Here is an 18,983-nt window from a genome sequence, read left to right on the forward strand (position 1 = left end):
TCCAACTCTTTAATGAAGGTTTGTGAAGGAGCGGGGTTTGACAAAGGTATGATGGTATGGGAAACTTATTAGTCCCTAATTACCAAATTTACTCCTAAAAAGAGTCAACAAAAAATTTTGATTCCAAAACAAATACCAATCCATGATTTACTATTCTAAATTCCCAAGCATATTAAATTTAGATACATATCATGTGCACCCATTAATTATAAAATTAAGTATAGTTGTTTTTACTTTCATTTCCCACAAATGGATAAAAATAGAGGTTAAAAAGCTCATAATCTATCTTGTAGCATGTTACTTTGCTCCTCATAGTTCAAAATTCTATAAGAAGAAATTAGACAAAGAGGACCCATTGCAGCTTTGAAAAATGATATATCAACATTTACAAGGGAGAAATCATCTTAATTGGAGACTTTAATGCTAGAACAACAAAATCTTTGCCTTAGTAATGAAGAGGGAATAGGTGACAATCCTTTATGGTTAGAAGAGGGAGGGAGTCAAAAATGGGAAAGATTATATCAAGATGAAAAAAGAGCTATCACACAATATGGGTTGAATTGTCGAGAGTTTGTAGCTTATATGATCTAATTATATGCAATGGTTTAAAAGCTTGGCCAAGCTCAGGGAACATTACGTGTCACACCCATAATGGTCAAAGTGTCGTTGATTATGTTATAAGTTCAAAGAAACTTATAAAAAGTTTTATAGATGTAGAGGTGAAGGATTGTCCCATAGAAATAAAATCAAATGATAGCCCAATATATGTAAAGATTAACATGCAAAAAGATAACTAGCACCAAGAGAAGATACAACAAATAGAAAAGAAAGAAGTCGCTAAAGGTACAATCCTTTTGATGCATGAAAACCAAGAAATCTTTCAAACAATGCTCAAAAAATAGCTACATGGAAAGGGAGCCAATGGGCTAGCTAATTCAAACAAGGAAGCAATCGGCAGCATCAAGTTGACTTCAATAATTCCCAGGGCAATCAACTCATGCAAAAGGTCTAGGCCTAAAAGAAGTAGCAAGAATAGCTTTCTGGCAAATCTATGGGATGATGAAAAATGTAAGGTAGCAAAAAAAATGGCTGAAGTATGGGGTAATAACAAGGAATATGCAAAGCTAGTAAGAATTGAAAAAGAGGATTATATGCAAACAAGAAGAAAAGAGTTGATTTTGCTTGGGAGGCACAATCCAAGAGGCTTTTAGAAAGAGTTGCAACAAAGAGGCACAATCAAAGAGAATAACATCACAGATCTTCAGTGGCTAAAATATGCAAAGCAACTATATGAGAGAGTGCAAGATAAAGATATCCCTCTGGTAATCAAGTCAAGAACTAAACTCTTCTCTTCGGACAATATTTAAGAATGAATTAAAAAGCTTGCAATGGGTAAATCTCAAGACATAGATGGCCTACAAGCAATTTACTTAAGATGGGGCTTGGAAATCCTCACGTCTCATGTCAAAAGAATATTCAATGGGGTCATTCAAAATGGGTTTCCGACAAATTGGACAACTCGTGTTGTCATCCCCTTGCCCAAGTTGGCAATATCAACAATCCCTCAAATTATTGCACTATACTAATCAATCCTCTTCTTAGTAAATTTTTTGGGAACACGATAGGAAGACAAATCAGTATTTCGGCTAAAAAGGAGGGAAAGAGGGCGAAAGAGCGGGTGAGTTTTAGGCCAAAAATTTCTACCATCAACCATTGCATTACACTCAGACACTTGATTGAAAACGTTTGGGACAAGCAAGGAGGGGAGGTCTTTTGACACAATATCTAGAAGCAAACTATGGAGTATAATGGAAAAATTGGAAATTCTAGAACATTATAGGGGCTATTGTTCATAGGATGTATGACCAAGTCTGGGTCAAAATTTCAAACCAAACATGGATTATCAAAATGCTTTGGAAGTGACATTGGGGTCAAGCAAGGATACCCATTATCTCCTACTTGATTTGGGTCATACATTGACAAATTTGAGGAATGAATAGACAAGTTTTGTGGTAGGGGAGTTTGTTTGACCAATTATGTAATAAAATTGCTTCTATATGTTGATGATTTATTTTAATGGCAAAAACAACACTAGATTTGAAGGAACACTTGAAAGCTCTAGAACTTTTTTGCCATGAGGTAGGGATGTAGGTGAATACTAGCAAAACTAAGATCATGATCTTTACCTTGAAGAGAAAGCGAGTCCATAGGGAATTTGTTTGGGCAGCCCCTTACAAATGGCCAATGAATATAAATACCTTGCCCTTGACTTCCAAAATAAACTCAAATAGGAAACATGTAGAGTGAAAAGGATTCAAGGAGGATAATTATGCATATGAAGTAGGTAGCTTATTACTTCAACAATGTTTATATTTCAAGTTAAAGGTTGATATTTTCTTGATAATCCTCATTTCAAGTTATTACTTTACACCTATTCATTTAAATATAACATGTCAGTTAGGAAATCAAATACTACCAAATTCTTTCATTTAAATCTAATTTTGTTTGTGGCTTGGCACTAAAAGAGAAGGATCTCCTAGGTAAATATATAATTATATAATGAATATAATTATCTAGCTAGGATCAAGCTATATAATTGTATGCATGGATCAGACTCTTGTAGAAATAACATACAATTATATAATTGTATGCCAGGATCTCATTGCATCTAGGTGATGCTCACATGGGTGAAGCATTGGGACTTCTCGGGAGGTCACCCATCCCAGTACTACTCCAACTCGAGGGCACTTAACCATGGAGTTCCCTCCAAGCAGCTAAGTGGGTTTAACCTTGGAGGGAACTCCATGGTTAAGCGCCCTTGAGTTGGAGTAGTACTGGGATGGGTGGCCTCTCAGGAAGTCCCAATGCTTCACCCTTGTGAGCATCACCTAGATGCAATGAGTGCTAAGTGGACCATTCATTCTCATGAGAGATGGGTTCTTGTGAACCACTACTCATGAAACATGGGTCAACGAGTTTGACCCAAAAACTACACAATTGAACCTTGATAGCAATATCATAGTATGAAGAGATCTTGTCAAAAGAAGAGATATTTTGGAGACAAAAATCAAGAGAGTCATGGCTAGCAAAACTAAACATGAGGAGATTTAATTTGATATTTAAATGGTAATCTTTGATAGGAAACAAAGATTACCCTCTCCATTTTTTAAAATTCTTCATGTTTCTTGATATTTGGTAGTCTTTGATTTCCTAACTAATATGTTATATTTAAATGAATAGGTGTAAAGTAATAAATTGAAATAATGATTATCAAAAAAATATCAATCCTTTAATATTTGATTCGTTGTTTCCTGATCTTCAATAAGATTACCCTCTCCGTTTTTCAATTTGGTAATTTTGTTAATACTCCTTCGAAACTTAGTGCTATTGTGAAAGAACTTAAAAATTATGTCTCCTTTTGCTAGCCAAGACTATTAATTTTTGTCTCCAAAATATCTCCTCTTTTGACAAGATCTCTTCATGTTTACCTAGGAGATCCTTCTCTTTTAGGAATTTAGCTTGACCATACCATCCCTTATGATCGCTATTTTTAGAAACAAACAAAATTCTTCATGTTTCTTGATATTTGTTAGTCTTTGATTTCCTAACTAATATGTTATATTTAAATGAATAGGTGTAAAGTAATAACTTGAAATAATGATTATCAAGAAAATATCAATCCTTTAACAGTATGTGGGTCTGTTCTCGAACAATGAAAGTGTAAACCCACATATTGATAGTACGTGGGTCTATTCTCGAACAATGAGAGTGTAAACCAGATCCAACCTTCAGGTCCCTCACCCTGAAAAGGAATACTCCAATAAATTGCAAACATATTGATTTAAGAAAATATCGTTGAAGTAATGCAGAACCAATCATACCTACAGATAGTACTTCAAGAGGAGATATTTTGGAAACAAATTCTATATGAACCTTCTTTCTCTTCTGCTAATAATAATTGGCCATTCGTAAGGAGCTGCCCAAACAAATTCTTCGTGTTTCTTGATATTACCCTACCCAGGACTTTTGTAAACAATGGTAATCTTTCTTGATTTAATTTTGATCTTGTCTCCTTCTGCTAGCCAAGACTCTTTTGATTTTAGAAATAAGATGGCATGGATCAAGCTAAAATCCCAAAAGAGAAGGATCTCCAAACTGATATGTTATATTTAAATGAATAGGTGTAAAGTAATAACTTGAAATAACGATTATCAAGAAAATATCAATCCTTTAATATTTGGTTTGTTGTTTCCTGATCTTCAATGAGATTACCATCTCCATTTTTCAATTTGGTAATTTTCTACATCATTGTGTATGTTTCTCGTTTTACATGTATGAAATCAATTTAATGTGGTTTCAATTATGCCCCTCTGTTTTCTAAAATCAAGAGAGTCCTGGCTAGCAACAGGAGACAAAAAATTTAAGTTCTTTTACAATAGCACTAAGTAAAATAGATGTAGAAGAGCTGAACCATGGGACTAGAAAACTAAAAAAACTCTTTTTGGTCTTCTTGTGGTTCCAATGGTACTATAAGATTGTGAGGTTTGGGGCAACAACACTTCAAAAAGAAAATGGAGGCAGATAGAGAGATTACAAAAACATTTAATCACAAATATCCTCAAGATTAAATACTCTATCCCATATGAGATTGTTCTAGCGGAAGCGAGGGCTTTTCCTATTGAGGTGTTGGCTATAGTTTGGTTGCTAAGCTATTTAAGAAGATTAGAAAACATGGAGATACATCGTTGGCCAAAAATAACAGTAAAAGAGAAACTAGAGAGAAGGAAGAGTACATTGATGAAGCAAAACATTAAATGGATGAATAAATGGGATATTAACATAATAGATTGCCCTAATAATAGTAAGGCAATAAGAAAAATACATGGACTAAAAATTTAGAGAAAACATGTGGATAGGACAACTCGGGAGGAAAAAGGAATACTATATCAAACATTTCAATCCTATATATGATCAAATGCAAAAGAATTACATCTAATTGCTTAAATAAAAACCAACTCACATCAACTTAGATGTGAAACCAAAAGACGGATGATACCTGAAGAGGAGTGGGCAAATAAAAAATGTAGATATTGCACTCAAGGGAGACTGAATGGCATTACATCATGAAATGCCTAGCTTACAAGGATATCCAAATCAACTATATTCACACATTAAATGTAAACACCTTGAGCAATCCATTTGAAGAGAAAAAGATAACAAGAGCTGCAGATTTCCTGATCATATTTCACAATACAACATCCAAAATGCAAAAGGAAAAGGAGGTTTAGCAGGCACAACATTTTGGCCTTTGCATGCTTCTCTTTGCTGGCTACCTGTGGGTCCCTTGGACTGTATGACCTCATGGACGTTATTAAAGGCATTCATTCATCCAATTTATCATAATATCAATAGCGGGCTCATAATTAATTATACTTGTGTATAATTAACGTGTCTATGCAGTTTATTGGATTAATCTAGACTAAGCATGACAAATAAATTAAATTATTATTCAAAGTGAATATGTCACTGGCATTAAAAGAGAAAAACTAAAAAGACGATCCTAATATCTTTCCGTGATTTTGAGGAGACCCCATCTTAATTTTTTTCAATAATAAAGTTGATTTGTACAGTGATGTTTTAAACCATATTTTTTCAATTTTGTACAGCTTTGATTAAAACCCCGCTTAATCTTCCCAAATGCATTACTTTAAAATGATTTAACATCCAATTTCCAAAATATGTACCTAGAGTTATTAAAATAAATGTGACTACTTTCACTAATTGATCGATGATCGATGATCGAACAACGATTTAAAAATTGAATTCAAAAAATAGCATCAAACACAATGATTGACTATTTAGCACAAACTATCAGACCAAAACAACTTCTCATGTGTACCATAATTACTACAAATTTTAACAAAATGCCAAAACAAACAAATATTTGATTAAAAGAATAATGTAATAGAAAATAAGACAGAAAAAACTAAAACTGCTTCTAGCACCATGGCAGAGAGTTAACTTTGGAATTATTACGACATAATTCACCATTTAAACATGCAGTTATAGTGATCTCTATTGTCTGACTACTCTAGTCACACCTTCAAAACTGACCTTTGGGATTGATTTAATATCGACTTTACTCAATACATAATGGAAGATGCAACATTTTTGTTGGTTGCAAAAACTTATCTTCTGCAATCATTCTAGTCCTAATTGAGCATCCAGACTTATGGCTTTAATTAGATTAGCTTTCAGGCTCTTGAAGCATCATTACCTGGTCAAAACCAGAGGTGTGTATCGTCAAGCTGAGTGTACGGCTTGATTTTGCTAGTTCAGTCCTCCCAAACTAATTACACCTTAACCTTTTTTCCCTTCAAAAATATTCGCACTTGGCTTTATAACCCTCTACAGTACGTCAGAAAGCACCGTCTCTGGGTCTTGCAAGAGGTTGAAACCCCTTTGACCTCACAAGTGAAAAAAGGAAAAAGAAAGGTGCCTTGATTTAGGTAAGTGCACGCTATATATGCATAGCAACCCTTTTTGTCAAAAAGATCCTCTTAAAATCGCAATAACATAGCTTTCATCCCAAAAGGCAATAAAATAGTTAGTTTTAAACTATATTTTATAACAATACCAGCTGGCAGTGAAGCCTTATGAGAGGACTCAATAAATATTATTGCCTTGATCATTTGTCTACCATGGCTAGCAACCATTGGCTCATCTATCCTTCATTATTAACACAGCTTATATCTAACTAGATCCAGATAAGGCCAATAGTGCACCCTCTATTATTATGATTTCTGGTCTTTGTGTTCTCTAATTATAAGTGCTAGATGTTTGTTTCAGAAACAGTCTAGCTTTTAAAATAAATACAACTGCTCATGTTGAGTTTGATTAGTATTTTCATTAAAAATGTGACATACAATATGTTTTTGGTTCAGTGAGATGCATCCTAGGTCAATGTGTTGTTCATTGTTGTTTGTGTCATATCATATTTTCTTAAAAACCCTTGGGGGAAACATGATGTTTGTATTTGTCCCTTTTGTCAAAGAAAGGGAATAATTACTCTGCCAACACAGAACGGCAATATTCTTGATTTGTCCATGTCTTAAAGGAAATTAGGTGCATCGCTAGTATTTTCCGTTGTATATAATTTCTATGCTTACCATATTTCACAGAATATTTACATCTGAGCCACTTTATAAGGCAAAGTGCATGACATAAAAGCTCATCTAATTTTGATTGGAGCAACTCTTATATATATCATGGCTAAGCAAGGAGATAGCATCCCATGTCACGAAAGTTGCAACAAACATAATTAGAGTAGGACTAACAGATTTTAATGGAATTACTCTGTTTTCATTTCTGGGATGTATCAATAGTATTCTCACTCGCTACAAGATCATCACCTTACTTATTTATAGCCCTTTGGTAAAGAAATCCAGACACTAAAGGGTAGAATAACCAGAAAATACATGCCAGATAACCACATTTACAAATCACCTGCTTTCGGTGCCAAATTTTAAAGAGTGCAAACATTTGACATCAATGATCATATCATTTTCTTTTCACAAATATATGTGATCTCAACTAGAAATAGGTATAAACATGCTAATCTCCATTGCACACATAGATATAGTTTAGAACATAAAGACATTATGACAACCATATTATTTTCTAGCTTTTCAAATTAGTTGCTAAACAGAAAATGGATATAGAGCATAGACATTTGTAGTAACTTTCCAGATTGGTTTGCGTTTTTAACAGCCACCATAAGAAACTTATGAACCAACCATATTTATATGTCATGCACTTTGTATTATTACAGTAACATGAATTATATACTTACGCTGAAAAGGCTCATACACAATGCGATGCCCAAATACAGGCATTTTAGTTGAAAAGCTATAGCTGGAGTATTTAATACATGACCATTGACCATGCTCAATTCAAAAACATATGAATCTATTAACAATGTAAATGATAACATATTGCAAACAAGCCAAAGTAAGTGCCATCTTTAGTTTATAGTTGAACTCACCAAGGCTCATTGCCTGATCCGAAGGTATACATTTAACAGGAATCCTGAGATAATTTACCCAGTTACTGATGCCAACAATTGAGGTGCCACTACAAACAAATGACCAACCTATATCAGAAATTTGAGACAGGTCCTATCAGCGATCCTATGTATGGCATGTACTCTTCAAACTGAATATAAAAGTGTAGCTATACATTGTTTTCTCAATGACTCAGGTCACAATAGTGTAATTGACAATGTATGGTATATAAATGCACGTACAAGTTTCAAGTGCTATCCATACTATTATCCATTGGAGTTCCATCTATGCTACCCAAAGGTGTATTACTTATCTGCTGATCTTGTCTTCCAGATCCAAAAACAAAGCTCCCAGGACTTTGAGAATTTGCTGCACCAAGATCAAAAATTGGATTGGCTATAGGCTGGAAAAACGTTGGAGGAGAAGCTGCAGCCTGTGTGTTATTTTCATATCCAAACCCAAATGCCAGACCATTTGGAGTCATGAAAATTGGGGTTGATGAAGAATTTTCCCCAAACACTTCCTTTTCATAATCTTGCAATTGTTTAAGCACAGCTGCAAATAATATTTTAACAATTTTATTAATAACAACAAAAAATATTACAACACTGCTATAACTAAGACCACTTCTAGCATGATTTCAAGGCCGTTGCTAAATTTAGCAGCATAATTGAGGCAAATATAGTTTTATTTCCCCGAGTCTGCTTATAGAAGAGAAAAAACTAGTCCTGACTCCTAACATAGTAACTTTTATTTTCCAGATCTGTTAAATCTAACATGGTGGCATATGATCGATGGCTGGCCTGAATCATGTGAAAGAAATCAGAACCCACAGAAAACCAAAAAGTAGGACCATGGAATTTTAAAAAGCAGTCAGTTACATTAGAAAAGTACTAGGGTGCACAGATTATAGGTTATAAATACAAACTTAACATTAAGCACTAAAGAAATGTAATCATAACACGAGGGGTACTTCTAAAGTGCAAGCATAAGGAATAAGCACAAATAGTCATGTAAGTGAAGGAACTGTCAATAAAACAAGGAACAAGTGAATATAAAATCTGGCGACTGGAGCAGAAGACTGGAAATTGAAGGCTCATGATGTCACATATCTATAGCAATGCTTGGGCCAGGAGGGCCAACTATGTCATCATCTATAACTGCAGAAGAAGCAGAATCTGATAATGCCATTAGGGTGATGATCAGAGCTTGGGGCCATTCTGGATAATCCTAGGAGAACATCAACTATCAAAAACTGGACAGATTTATATTCAACTTCACAAGCAGCATAACACTACTGGGATTAAGCATGATTGCAGAACTTCAAGACACAGGTCAAATCAAATTAAGGTCAACTTCATGTGCAGAACAACACTACTGGGATTAAGCAGGATTGCAGAATTCCAAGACACAAGTCAAATCAAAGTAAGGTCAAGACAGCACCATGTTTTCCTGTGCTTAGAAAACACCTCTACCCTTTTCCGAATTGTTGTGACATAAAGTAGACAGTTCCAAATATAAAATCTAATGATGATATAATGAAGCTTTTTGTCTACTTAAAAATTTTCATTACTGTTATCTTTCTTAGCTTGTAAAGAGAGATTCAAAAAAGCTTACTAAACACACTCGCCTTTCATCCTGGAATTAAAATACCTGAAGTCAAGTTAATTGAAGGCCTTCGATCCTTTACCCACTGATAGCTTTCAGGAAGTCTCCATCCCTTGTATCGCATCAAATAGGCAATCACAATAGCAGGAGATCTGTCAAAGAAATGAGAATGGAACTTAGTCCAATCCTCCCTGTTTAAATAAAGCTATAAATATCTTAAAATGTATAATATGTTTGAAATCATACTGACCTATTCTTCCCTGACATGCAGTGTACAAGTACTCGAACCTTGTCTTTATTGCATTGCTCTAAACAATGAAAGCCAGTTGACGTCAAACCCTCAGAAAACATATATATGTTCCACTATTAATTCCAGAAAAGAACACAAAATTGAATCTCATTGGTTTGAATGCAGGTAATACAAGGCAAACAGTCCAGAGCTATAATATGAAAAAGAAGATTTTGAAAAAGATTCAAATTAAACAATGATAATAGAACATCAAGAATCAAGAATGCCAGCCCCACCTATCCAGCATAAACTTTGTAGAGACAAGTTACCTGCCTCATAACCAGCAATATTAGAAAGAACCAACACTTATGGTTCAATATGGCAGAATAATTCTCACTTGTAAGTATATTATTTATAACAAAAAAAACATTTGTAGAAAACGTCACTGGGGATCCCAACTCACAATTTCCAAATGGCAATGGATCATGCCTAATACATTTTGGAAATGCCGAGGCACATCCAGACCATTTCAACACAACCTCTTGCCATTTCCAGGGATTTTCTATATACATATATATAGTTTCCAAAACAGTAGTGGATCACAGCCAAAACTCTTTAGAAATGGTCTAACCCATCCAGGGATTTTGTTATCTCTTTGAATGCAAAATTTGAAAATTAAAAGCTACTTCTAATATATATGTAGTGTGGATGTTTCAGTGCCCATCCATGTGTGAGGTTCCTGGAATATCAGCCTATCCAGTTTCATTTTCCTTCTAACTAAGCCCAAAACAAGTACAAAGCTGAGATATTGATAGGTTGGCCAATGGACCAAAGTCGTTAAAAACAAATTGCAAATTACCTGAATAGCATGCTGGGTTTGTAAGAACAACACACCACAAATTGGGTCCCAATTTCAACAAACTATCGATTGACAAATACCCGTCTTGTTTAAAACAGTTGACTGAAGCCATTTTATTTAAAGTCACAGGATACGGCGATTTTCATGGATGAGGTTCGAATTTAATCGAATTTCAAACTTCTATAAAAAAAATTGAATTTCATCTATAAAGCACTGCTATCCACCTCTAAACACAACTCAGCTGATCGTGGGTATTCTTTGTATATGCTTTGTATCTATTGGGTCATGGGTGTCTGCAACTGCTGGGTTGCCCTCGGATTTTCTCCAACAAGGGTCGCTATTCTGATAATTTATTAGAAGTATACATATATTTAAAAATAAACAAAATTATAGAAGGCGAATTTTATCCGAATTTTTTTTCGAATTTTTCCCTTGTCGAATTTCATCCGAATTTCATGGCTGTCGAATTCGAACCTTGTGACTTAGTTTCTAAGCATACCTCACAATTGCAATTGCAAGGTGCATATTTTATCTCAGCAATTTATTTAGTTAAAAGGACAAAAACCTGGCCAACTTTATGGTTTTCCAGTGGTTTGGTTGTCTTGTGATGTTTTTCAACTTTTAAATGGCTTTTACTTTATGTTTGTATTATAGACTTGTGTGTTCCGCTACATTTGTCAATCGCCATTTTAGGTGGAACAATATATTTTTTTAAACTATAAAGTAACTGTCCAAAGATAATATGCACACTAAAACTCTCTAATAAATCAGCAATTTTTTCTCCTACATCTGGAGAAAATATTAAGGGAAATTTACAAATGACTTCCTAGTTAATGTCACACCAACTGTGTGAAGTTTAATCCCAATAACCAGACCATTGATTATCCCTAGACTTTAATGTCAAACTTCACCACCCTTATAGTATTTATAATTGTCAGGCACATGGATAAGCTCTTCCTGAAAATTAAATTCCATTCTGATTTTATTTCAATAAAAATAACTTTAACATCAAATTCATCATGTTAAGAAAAGATGGCAGGAGACCCAAAATTAAAGTTGAAGATCTTCAACAAATTAATCATCTTCTAGCAGGTCATAAGATAGCATTTACTTGTGTCACCCACATTTTACAGACAAATTCGATGTAGGTCTGCATAGAATGATATGTTTGAGAATGCCCAGAAATGACTACAGGCCTCATGTTGATTGACAGGTAATTGAATTTTTACTAATATCAGCAAATCTATATTTTCTGCATGTCTTCTGTTAATTATACTAATGCTTCTATCTTGTTAACTATAAGATGTCTGATGGACATCTGCAGTCTTCCAGAGATCTTGCTTATACTATAACACACATTTTGCTGCACACAGCTACTAACCTTTTTGCCACCATTATATTTAATGATTTCATATTTACTAATAAGAAATAATTTAGAATAATATTCTGTTTGTGAAAAAAAGATATGTTGATTGACTGCAGAAGGCACCAGCCATAGCATCTCATAATAAGTTGTATGCTGTAACCCATAGTTGAAAAACTCGGACTCGCCACGGACTCGGCAAACCAAAAATTTGGACTCGGACTCGGACTCGGACTCGTGAAAGACTCGTGAAAGACTCGGCAAAAAAAAAAACCGTAGTTTTACAAAAAAACATAAAGAAATTAATGCATTTAGAGAACATAAGAGCCATAATTGAAACATTACACATGTCACATACTCATAGTTTCAAACTTTCAACTCTAAAATGTATAATACCAAGATTTCTTCAATGCTAATTATGCTTTTATATGGAGCCTAATCAGACTCAAAGGTTAAATTTTCCCTACTTCCATCGGCACAATTTCCCCCTATATTTTTCGACGGGGGTCCCCAAGTTGGGGTCAAGGGGCATCGCCGAAGGATCCTGAAATTTGACTAAGTCTGGAAAATTGAAGAATCCTCCAAAAACTAGATTTTGCATTATAACTCCTGGAGGTCCGAAACCACTCTCAAACATCCTGACAATATATATGGAATATAACTTAAAGTATAAGACTTATACTTAAATGTTATATTCCATATATGAATCCTGACGGAGATACCAGTTTTTTCACATGTTAAACTCAATTTTAAAGCTTGCATGACATTTTTTCTGGGTCGCGCAAGTCCATCTGAAAGACTCGCGAGTCCATGCAAAAGACTCGCGAGTCTTTCAGATGGACTCGCCTCGCAAGTCGACTCGTGGCTCCCATGGACTCGCGAGTCCGTGGCGAGTCCACGAGTTTTAAAACCATGCTATAACCAATACATTATGGAGTTTGCTATCAAAGGGGTTGTGATCAATTGGTAGGACCACTTGGTTCTCATGTTGGAGACCAAGATTCAATTCTCCCCAAGGACATCTTACCACTGGTAGTGGCATGATGTCTGATATTTCCACTTTAGTGATAGTGTTCAGTAGGCCGAGAGGTGACAATGGAGGAAATAAAGTAGGAATATGGAGGAGCTGCCCTATAGGAGGAGATTGAAGGAGTGTAGTGTTTTAATTTGTTTTTTTCCAGACAACACAAATACGAAATAGTGTCTATGGTAGAAACATTCTTCAAATTATATGGAAGCTCCCTGAGATCTAACTAAACCTAAAACTATCAAAATTTATAAATATGCACACTGTAGAAGATTTCAATATGGACTTTGCAATAAACATATATATCTAATTTACTACATAAATGCAGCACCAAACTCTCAACAGTCAAGACCCACAACAAGATTTGCAGATTTATGGAGGACAAACTATTAAGCACGAATGAAGACAACTTTATACTGACTAATGCAAACACCAGCATTCAGTTGCAACACAGATTTGCAAGAAAAAAAACAGATGAAAGCAGACTACTGGCTGTATCAGACACTAGTAAATCTACATCAACAAGAATAATCAGACAAGCAAACATCACATAATTTCATGAAGAAAATAAATAATTACATTCAAAGATGCAATTTAAAAAGACAAATTTTACCAATATTCAAAGTGTGACTCAAAACAATCTACTGTCAATTTACTCCATGAAATTACAAACATGCAGAATTACAATGAATTTGACCTAAGTCACAGAAATCGGCGATTTTCAAAGATGAGGGCCGATTTTTATCGAATTTCAAACTAATATGAAAAATTCTTTCAAATTCGACCAAAAAATCGGATGGCCATGACATCATTTTTTTTTTATTAAAGTTAAAATTTTAAAAACGTTTTTCTAGGGTTTCCGAAAAGCATTTAGGGTTTTTTTTAAAGATTTTTGGCAGATTCTCTATAAAGCGTTGTCGCGGGTATGCTTTGTATCTGCAACTGCTGGGTCGCGATTCACTGGTATTCTCCGCAACTGCTGGGTCGCACTCGGGTATTCACTTTCGTGGCTTCAAAGGTCATCGTGGCCGTTGGATTTTCTCCAGCTGCCGTCGCATTTTCTCCTGGCTGAGCCGCTGCCGTCGCATCTTCTCCTACCAGAAGTATACATATATTTAAAAAATAAACAAAATTATATAAGGCGATTTTTATCCGATTTCTTTTTTCGAATTTTTCCCTTGTCGAATTTCATCCGAATTTCATGGCCGTCGATTTCGAATTCGAATTCGAACCTTGTGACTTAGAATTTGACTATGTAATGTCCCCACTTTGAAATAGGATTTAACAATAAATAATAATAATAAAATTAAAATACAAAAGAATAAAAATAACATTTAAATTAAAATATACAATTAAATATAATTAAAATTTAACTAAATTGATGAATGGTCAAAAGGCATGAAATGAAAAGTTGTGACTCCCTCGAACATGAGATATAAGAGGGAGAAGAGAACCTCATTTGATAAGGGGGAAGAAGGAGAAAAGAAAGAAGGAAGCATGTGAATCAAGGAAGAGTCAATGGAAGAAGGAAGGAATGGGAAGTAAATAAGGAAGTGACTCTTCCAAAGGAGGTCAGAAATTATGAAAGGTTGTGACTCTTTCGAAGGTTGGTGATTGTGAAAGGTTGTGACTCTTTCGAAGAGCAGGCATGTTGAAGACGTGTGACTTCTCCCTCACAATGGAAGATTTAAAGGGAAGAAGGTCTCATTTGAGGAGGGGTAAAAAACAATACTCTTCTGCTCTTTGCAGACTAATAAGCAGACCCAAAATTACAGAAATCAGAACAAATGAACAGCAACTGGATTAACATTGGACAATGATGTAATTAGATTAACAAGATCTTTACCAATGTCTGTAGCAGCAGATCGATCATCAGCAGAGATACTCGCCCACAGCATATCTGATTAAATACTCATATATCAAGTTTGTGTGGTATGCAGGATTAACTTCTTAACACATCTATGTGTTATGTTAATTATATGGGAAATAGTTAGATTACTTATGCCTACGAATGCGAATGTGAATATATATATGCATTGCATGTAGAATTAGTTTATCAATATACTTATGTGTACAATAATTATATGTGATTGAAAATATATATATTTTGATAAATGCATAAATTATTGATAAGATATGAATGCTATATACCTATATTAATTGGCCATGTTAGGTAGGAAAGAAGTGCAAGGAGGGGGAACAATTAAAGACTCCTCACTAGGTATGGTGCCTTGTAAAGATGGTTAAGGACCATGAGGAAACCTCATGATGATGGCCGAGGACCATCAGTTAAGGACCACATGAGGCCAAGGAGAATAAGGCCTTGACCTTGGGCCTAGGGTTGAGTGAAGGGCACCCTATTGCAATCTTCCCTCCAAGCCCTATATGAGGTAGTTATTGAAGTACACAAGAAAGGAGTTTTCAATGATAACGGGAGAGAAGAATAGCATGACGTAGGGGAATGATGTTGGGGTCATCTTCTAGGTACGCCACCTATGGTATATGACCGGGGAGTCCCATGGGGCCAAAGGGGTACAAAGGGTACTGCCTTTGGGCTTATAGAATGGATGGACTTCCAGGGCACCCTATTGTAAATGCTCCTCATGTTCTCTATCATAGTAAATGAATGCATTAAGAATGTTCAATCATGGAAGTAGGATACAAGTGGCAAGATTGAGGGGAACAGTTATAGGACACCTCACTTGGTACTCCACCTCATATGGATGGCACGAGCCACATGAGGCCAAGAGGAATGGTATATTCACTCTTGGGCCTAGGGTAGAGGATGTCTAGGGCACCCTATCGAGTCATCCTATCGTACCTCTTCTATGGTTGAGCCTTCTCAAACTGATTTAAGCAATCTTGCAATTAGATCTATATATCTAATATATGCTCGATGATTCCTCATTAAAGAGATCTATTTTATGAATTATGATTGTGAATGATTTCTAACTTGTTTGCAAGGCCTCAATTAAAGTGAAAAAGTATTCTCCAATCCCACTTGTTTATTTGGAAATTGAGAATTAGGGAAAATTTAGGGCATTCCCAATTAGGGGACATTACAAACTAATAATAGCTTATGTAGCATAAGCTTGACTAATATCCATTAACTTCCATGAAAATACAATAACTTCAGTAACAATTTTTGCAACATAAGTATGCTCTCAACTATCCTTCCAATCTATGTGCTCAAAGCATTTATTTATAAGCTCTCTAAGAGAAGCTTCCAGAAAAATAATAATAATAAAAGCCTTAAAGCTGCTTTAAATCAACCCTAGTCTCTACCTTTTGTAAAAAAGGCAAATAAAATACTTCAATGAGTTAAAAAGGCTCTTCTCTACTTTAGATCTGCTTTCTTCCTTTCATAGAACAATGGGATATAATGGCCTCATTTCTTCTAAGTGATTTTTTTCTTTAAAACCCTTAAGCTTTATCCTCCTCTAAATGTTTACCAACTAAAAACAATTTGGGCACTTAAACTTATAACTTGGCCCATAAATGAGCCAGTTTAACCAGAGGAAAACAAGCCACTTAGTGGCTTATTACTGGAAAGAGTGCACCTCTTATTTGGATGGGCTGAAGGCTGGTAAAAGTGCACTTCAATGGTCTATTTATGACTTACATGGCTGGCACAGTTTTGAACTACTTTAGCCATATGAGTTTCCATTTTAAATTAGTCTTGCCAACTGAAAGTGTGAAATTCATTTTGTTTTTAACCCAACTTAACTCTTGGCACATTTTTCCCATCTCTTTACCACATAAGTTGCTTTCCTTAACTAGTCATGCCAGCAAAATGTGTGACTACTTATAATTGTTTCCCTTTGTATGCTGGTCACAGTCCTCTCATCCATTTGCCACTGCACTTGCATTTTTATGTTGACATTGACATGTAAGAAGTGTGAAATTTTCTTTAAATAAAATTATTTTTTTGTTGGTCATGCTTTTGATATTGAATTGCCACTTAAGTCACATTTTTTCACTGGCTCAACCACTAAACATATGTGATCTCCACACATGTTTCATCTTTTAAGTTTGGTATGGTTTCCTAAGCAACTTGCCACCCTTAAAGTAATTCATCACTGGCACAACCACTGACGAATGCTGCTCATCACTTGAGTTTTTTCCAATATCCTTTGCCACACTTTTTGGGCTGGCCTCGCAACGTAAAAGTGCAGCATGACTGTTATTTGACTTAAGTTATTACTAAACAGAATTTGTCTTGTCTCCACCACTCTTGGTCAGAACTGACAACTACTATTGCCGCCAATTAAGTGTGACATTATCATTTATTTAGAACAATGTTTCTACTTGTAGCGCTTTTGAACTCAATAGTCTTTAACAATGTTTCTCCTTGTCGTGCTTTTATACTCAATCATCTTTATTGCCATTTTGTCCTGGAAAAACTACTAGAAAAGTGTGACAAAGCTCATGTTTTACTTGTGGTGTGGCTTTAGGATGACATGCCAAACTTTGGCATCTTTTCTCCTTGACCCCTGCAAAATTTGACCTCTTTTCCCCTTAGTTTGATTTCTTCCTGAGTAGAATTTTGTTAGCCCTTCACCACTTTAACTTTATTTGACTTAAGTTATTACTAAACAGAATTTGTCTTGTCTCCACCACTCTTGGTCAGAACTGACAACTACTATTGCCGCCAATTAAGTGTGACATTATCATTTATTTAGAACAATGTTTCTACTTGTAGCGCTTTTGAACTCAATAATCTTTAACAATGTTTCTCCTTGTTGTGCTTTTATACTCAATCATCTTTATTGCCATTTTGTCCTGGAAAAACTACTAGAAAAGTGTGACAAAGCTCATGTTTTACTTGTGGTGTGGCTTTAGCATGACATGCCAAACTTTGGCATCTTTTCTCCTTGACCCCTGCAAAATTTCACCTCTTTTCCCCTTAGTTTGATTTCTTCCTGAGTAGAATTTTGTTAGCCCTTCACCACTTTAACTTCATTAACGCAACTTCCTTGTCACTCTACCATTTTTCTTCATCCAAAGTTTAACATTTGGTATTTCATCCTTCTTCCTCTGCCAGAGTCATCACCTTAAAACTTGATCATCCTTGTTCCCCATTCATTAGTTGGGATCAATAGATCACAACCTAATGACTGAGTAAATTCACAAGGGAAAAACTCACTTGATATTAATAGTAAGAAAAGGGTGACCTAATCTAAGGCTACAAATGCGATGTAGACAAACATTTGTAGGGATTCCAATATTGGTATTAATAAAGAGAAAGTGTCCAAACTATCAAAGTGGTTGATGGAGAAAGCAAAGTTGACGCCCTACTGGAAGAGACAGAAGACGAGGAGGATGTAATGTTGTTGAAGGAATGGGAATTTGAACTACAGCACTATCCCCCATTGGTAGAGCATCAGTTAATGCAATAACCTTGTAGAATGAATTGTATGGGATGTGGGTCATGTGAACAAATCCTCATAATTCAGGGTAGGGGCCCCAATAAGAACCCCAACTAACAAATCCAAAATAAAATCCTCATAAATCAAGGGTAGGAGCCCCAATAAGAACCCCAACTAACAAATCCAAAATAAAATGCATAAATGCAAATGCCAAATCTGAAAACTTATTTCCAGCTTCTAAAATATTCAAGTACCTGATTTTAACAAGAAAATTTAAGGCCACGAAATTACAAGAGGTTTACAAATGGGAATCGCAGACAAACATAAGTTACAATGTCATCTTGTTCTATTTTCTAATTGATTTTCCAAGCATTCCCATAGCCATACTAAACAATCTAGTAAAAGGTGTGTTCAAGCTAAAAGATAACTGGCCAACAAGCCAAGAAGAGAGTTGGCTCAGAACAA

At 35.1% G+C, this 18,983-nt stretch overlaps 1 protein-coding gene across 1 annotated transcript in view; it reads right to left on the reverse strand.

Moving 5' to 3' along the window:
• Window positions 1–7,951: 7,951 nt before the first annotated feature.
• LOC131080021 (protein-tyrosine-phosphatase IBR5) overlaps window positions 7,952–18,983 on the reverse strand; it is a 67,761-nt gene continuing 56,729 nt past the window's right edge. The window contains exons 3-5 of the mRNA XM_058018106.2: window positions 9,922–9,979; window positions 9,717–9,823; window positions 7,952–8,618 (exon numbers count right to left, since the gene is read on the reverse strand). Of these exons, the coding sequence (XP_057874089.1) occupies window positions 8,311–8,618; window positions 9,717–9,823; window positions 9,922–9,979 (473 nt within the window). The 3' untranslated portion in view covers window positions 7,952–8,310. The remainder of the gene's footprint in view (window positions 8,619–9,716; window positions 9,824–9,921; window positions 9,980–18,983) is intronic.

This window comes from Cryptomeria japonica, chromosome 3 (assembly GCF_030272615.1).
Source record: "Cryptomeria japonica chromosome 3, Sugi_1.0, whole genome shotgun sequence".
Lineage (NCBI taxonomy): Eukaryota > Viridiplantae > Streptophyta > Pinopsida > Cupressales > Cupressaceae > Cryptomeria > Cryptomeria japonica.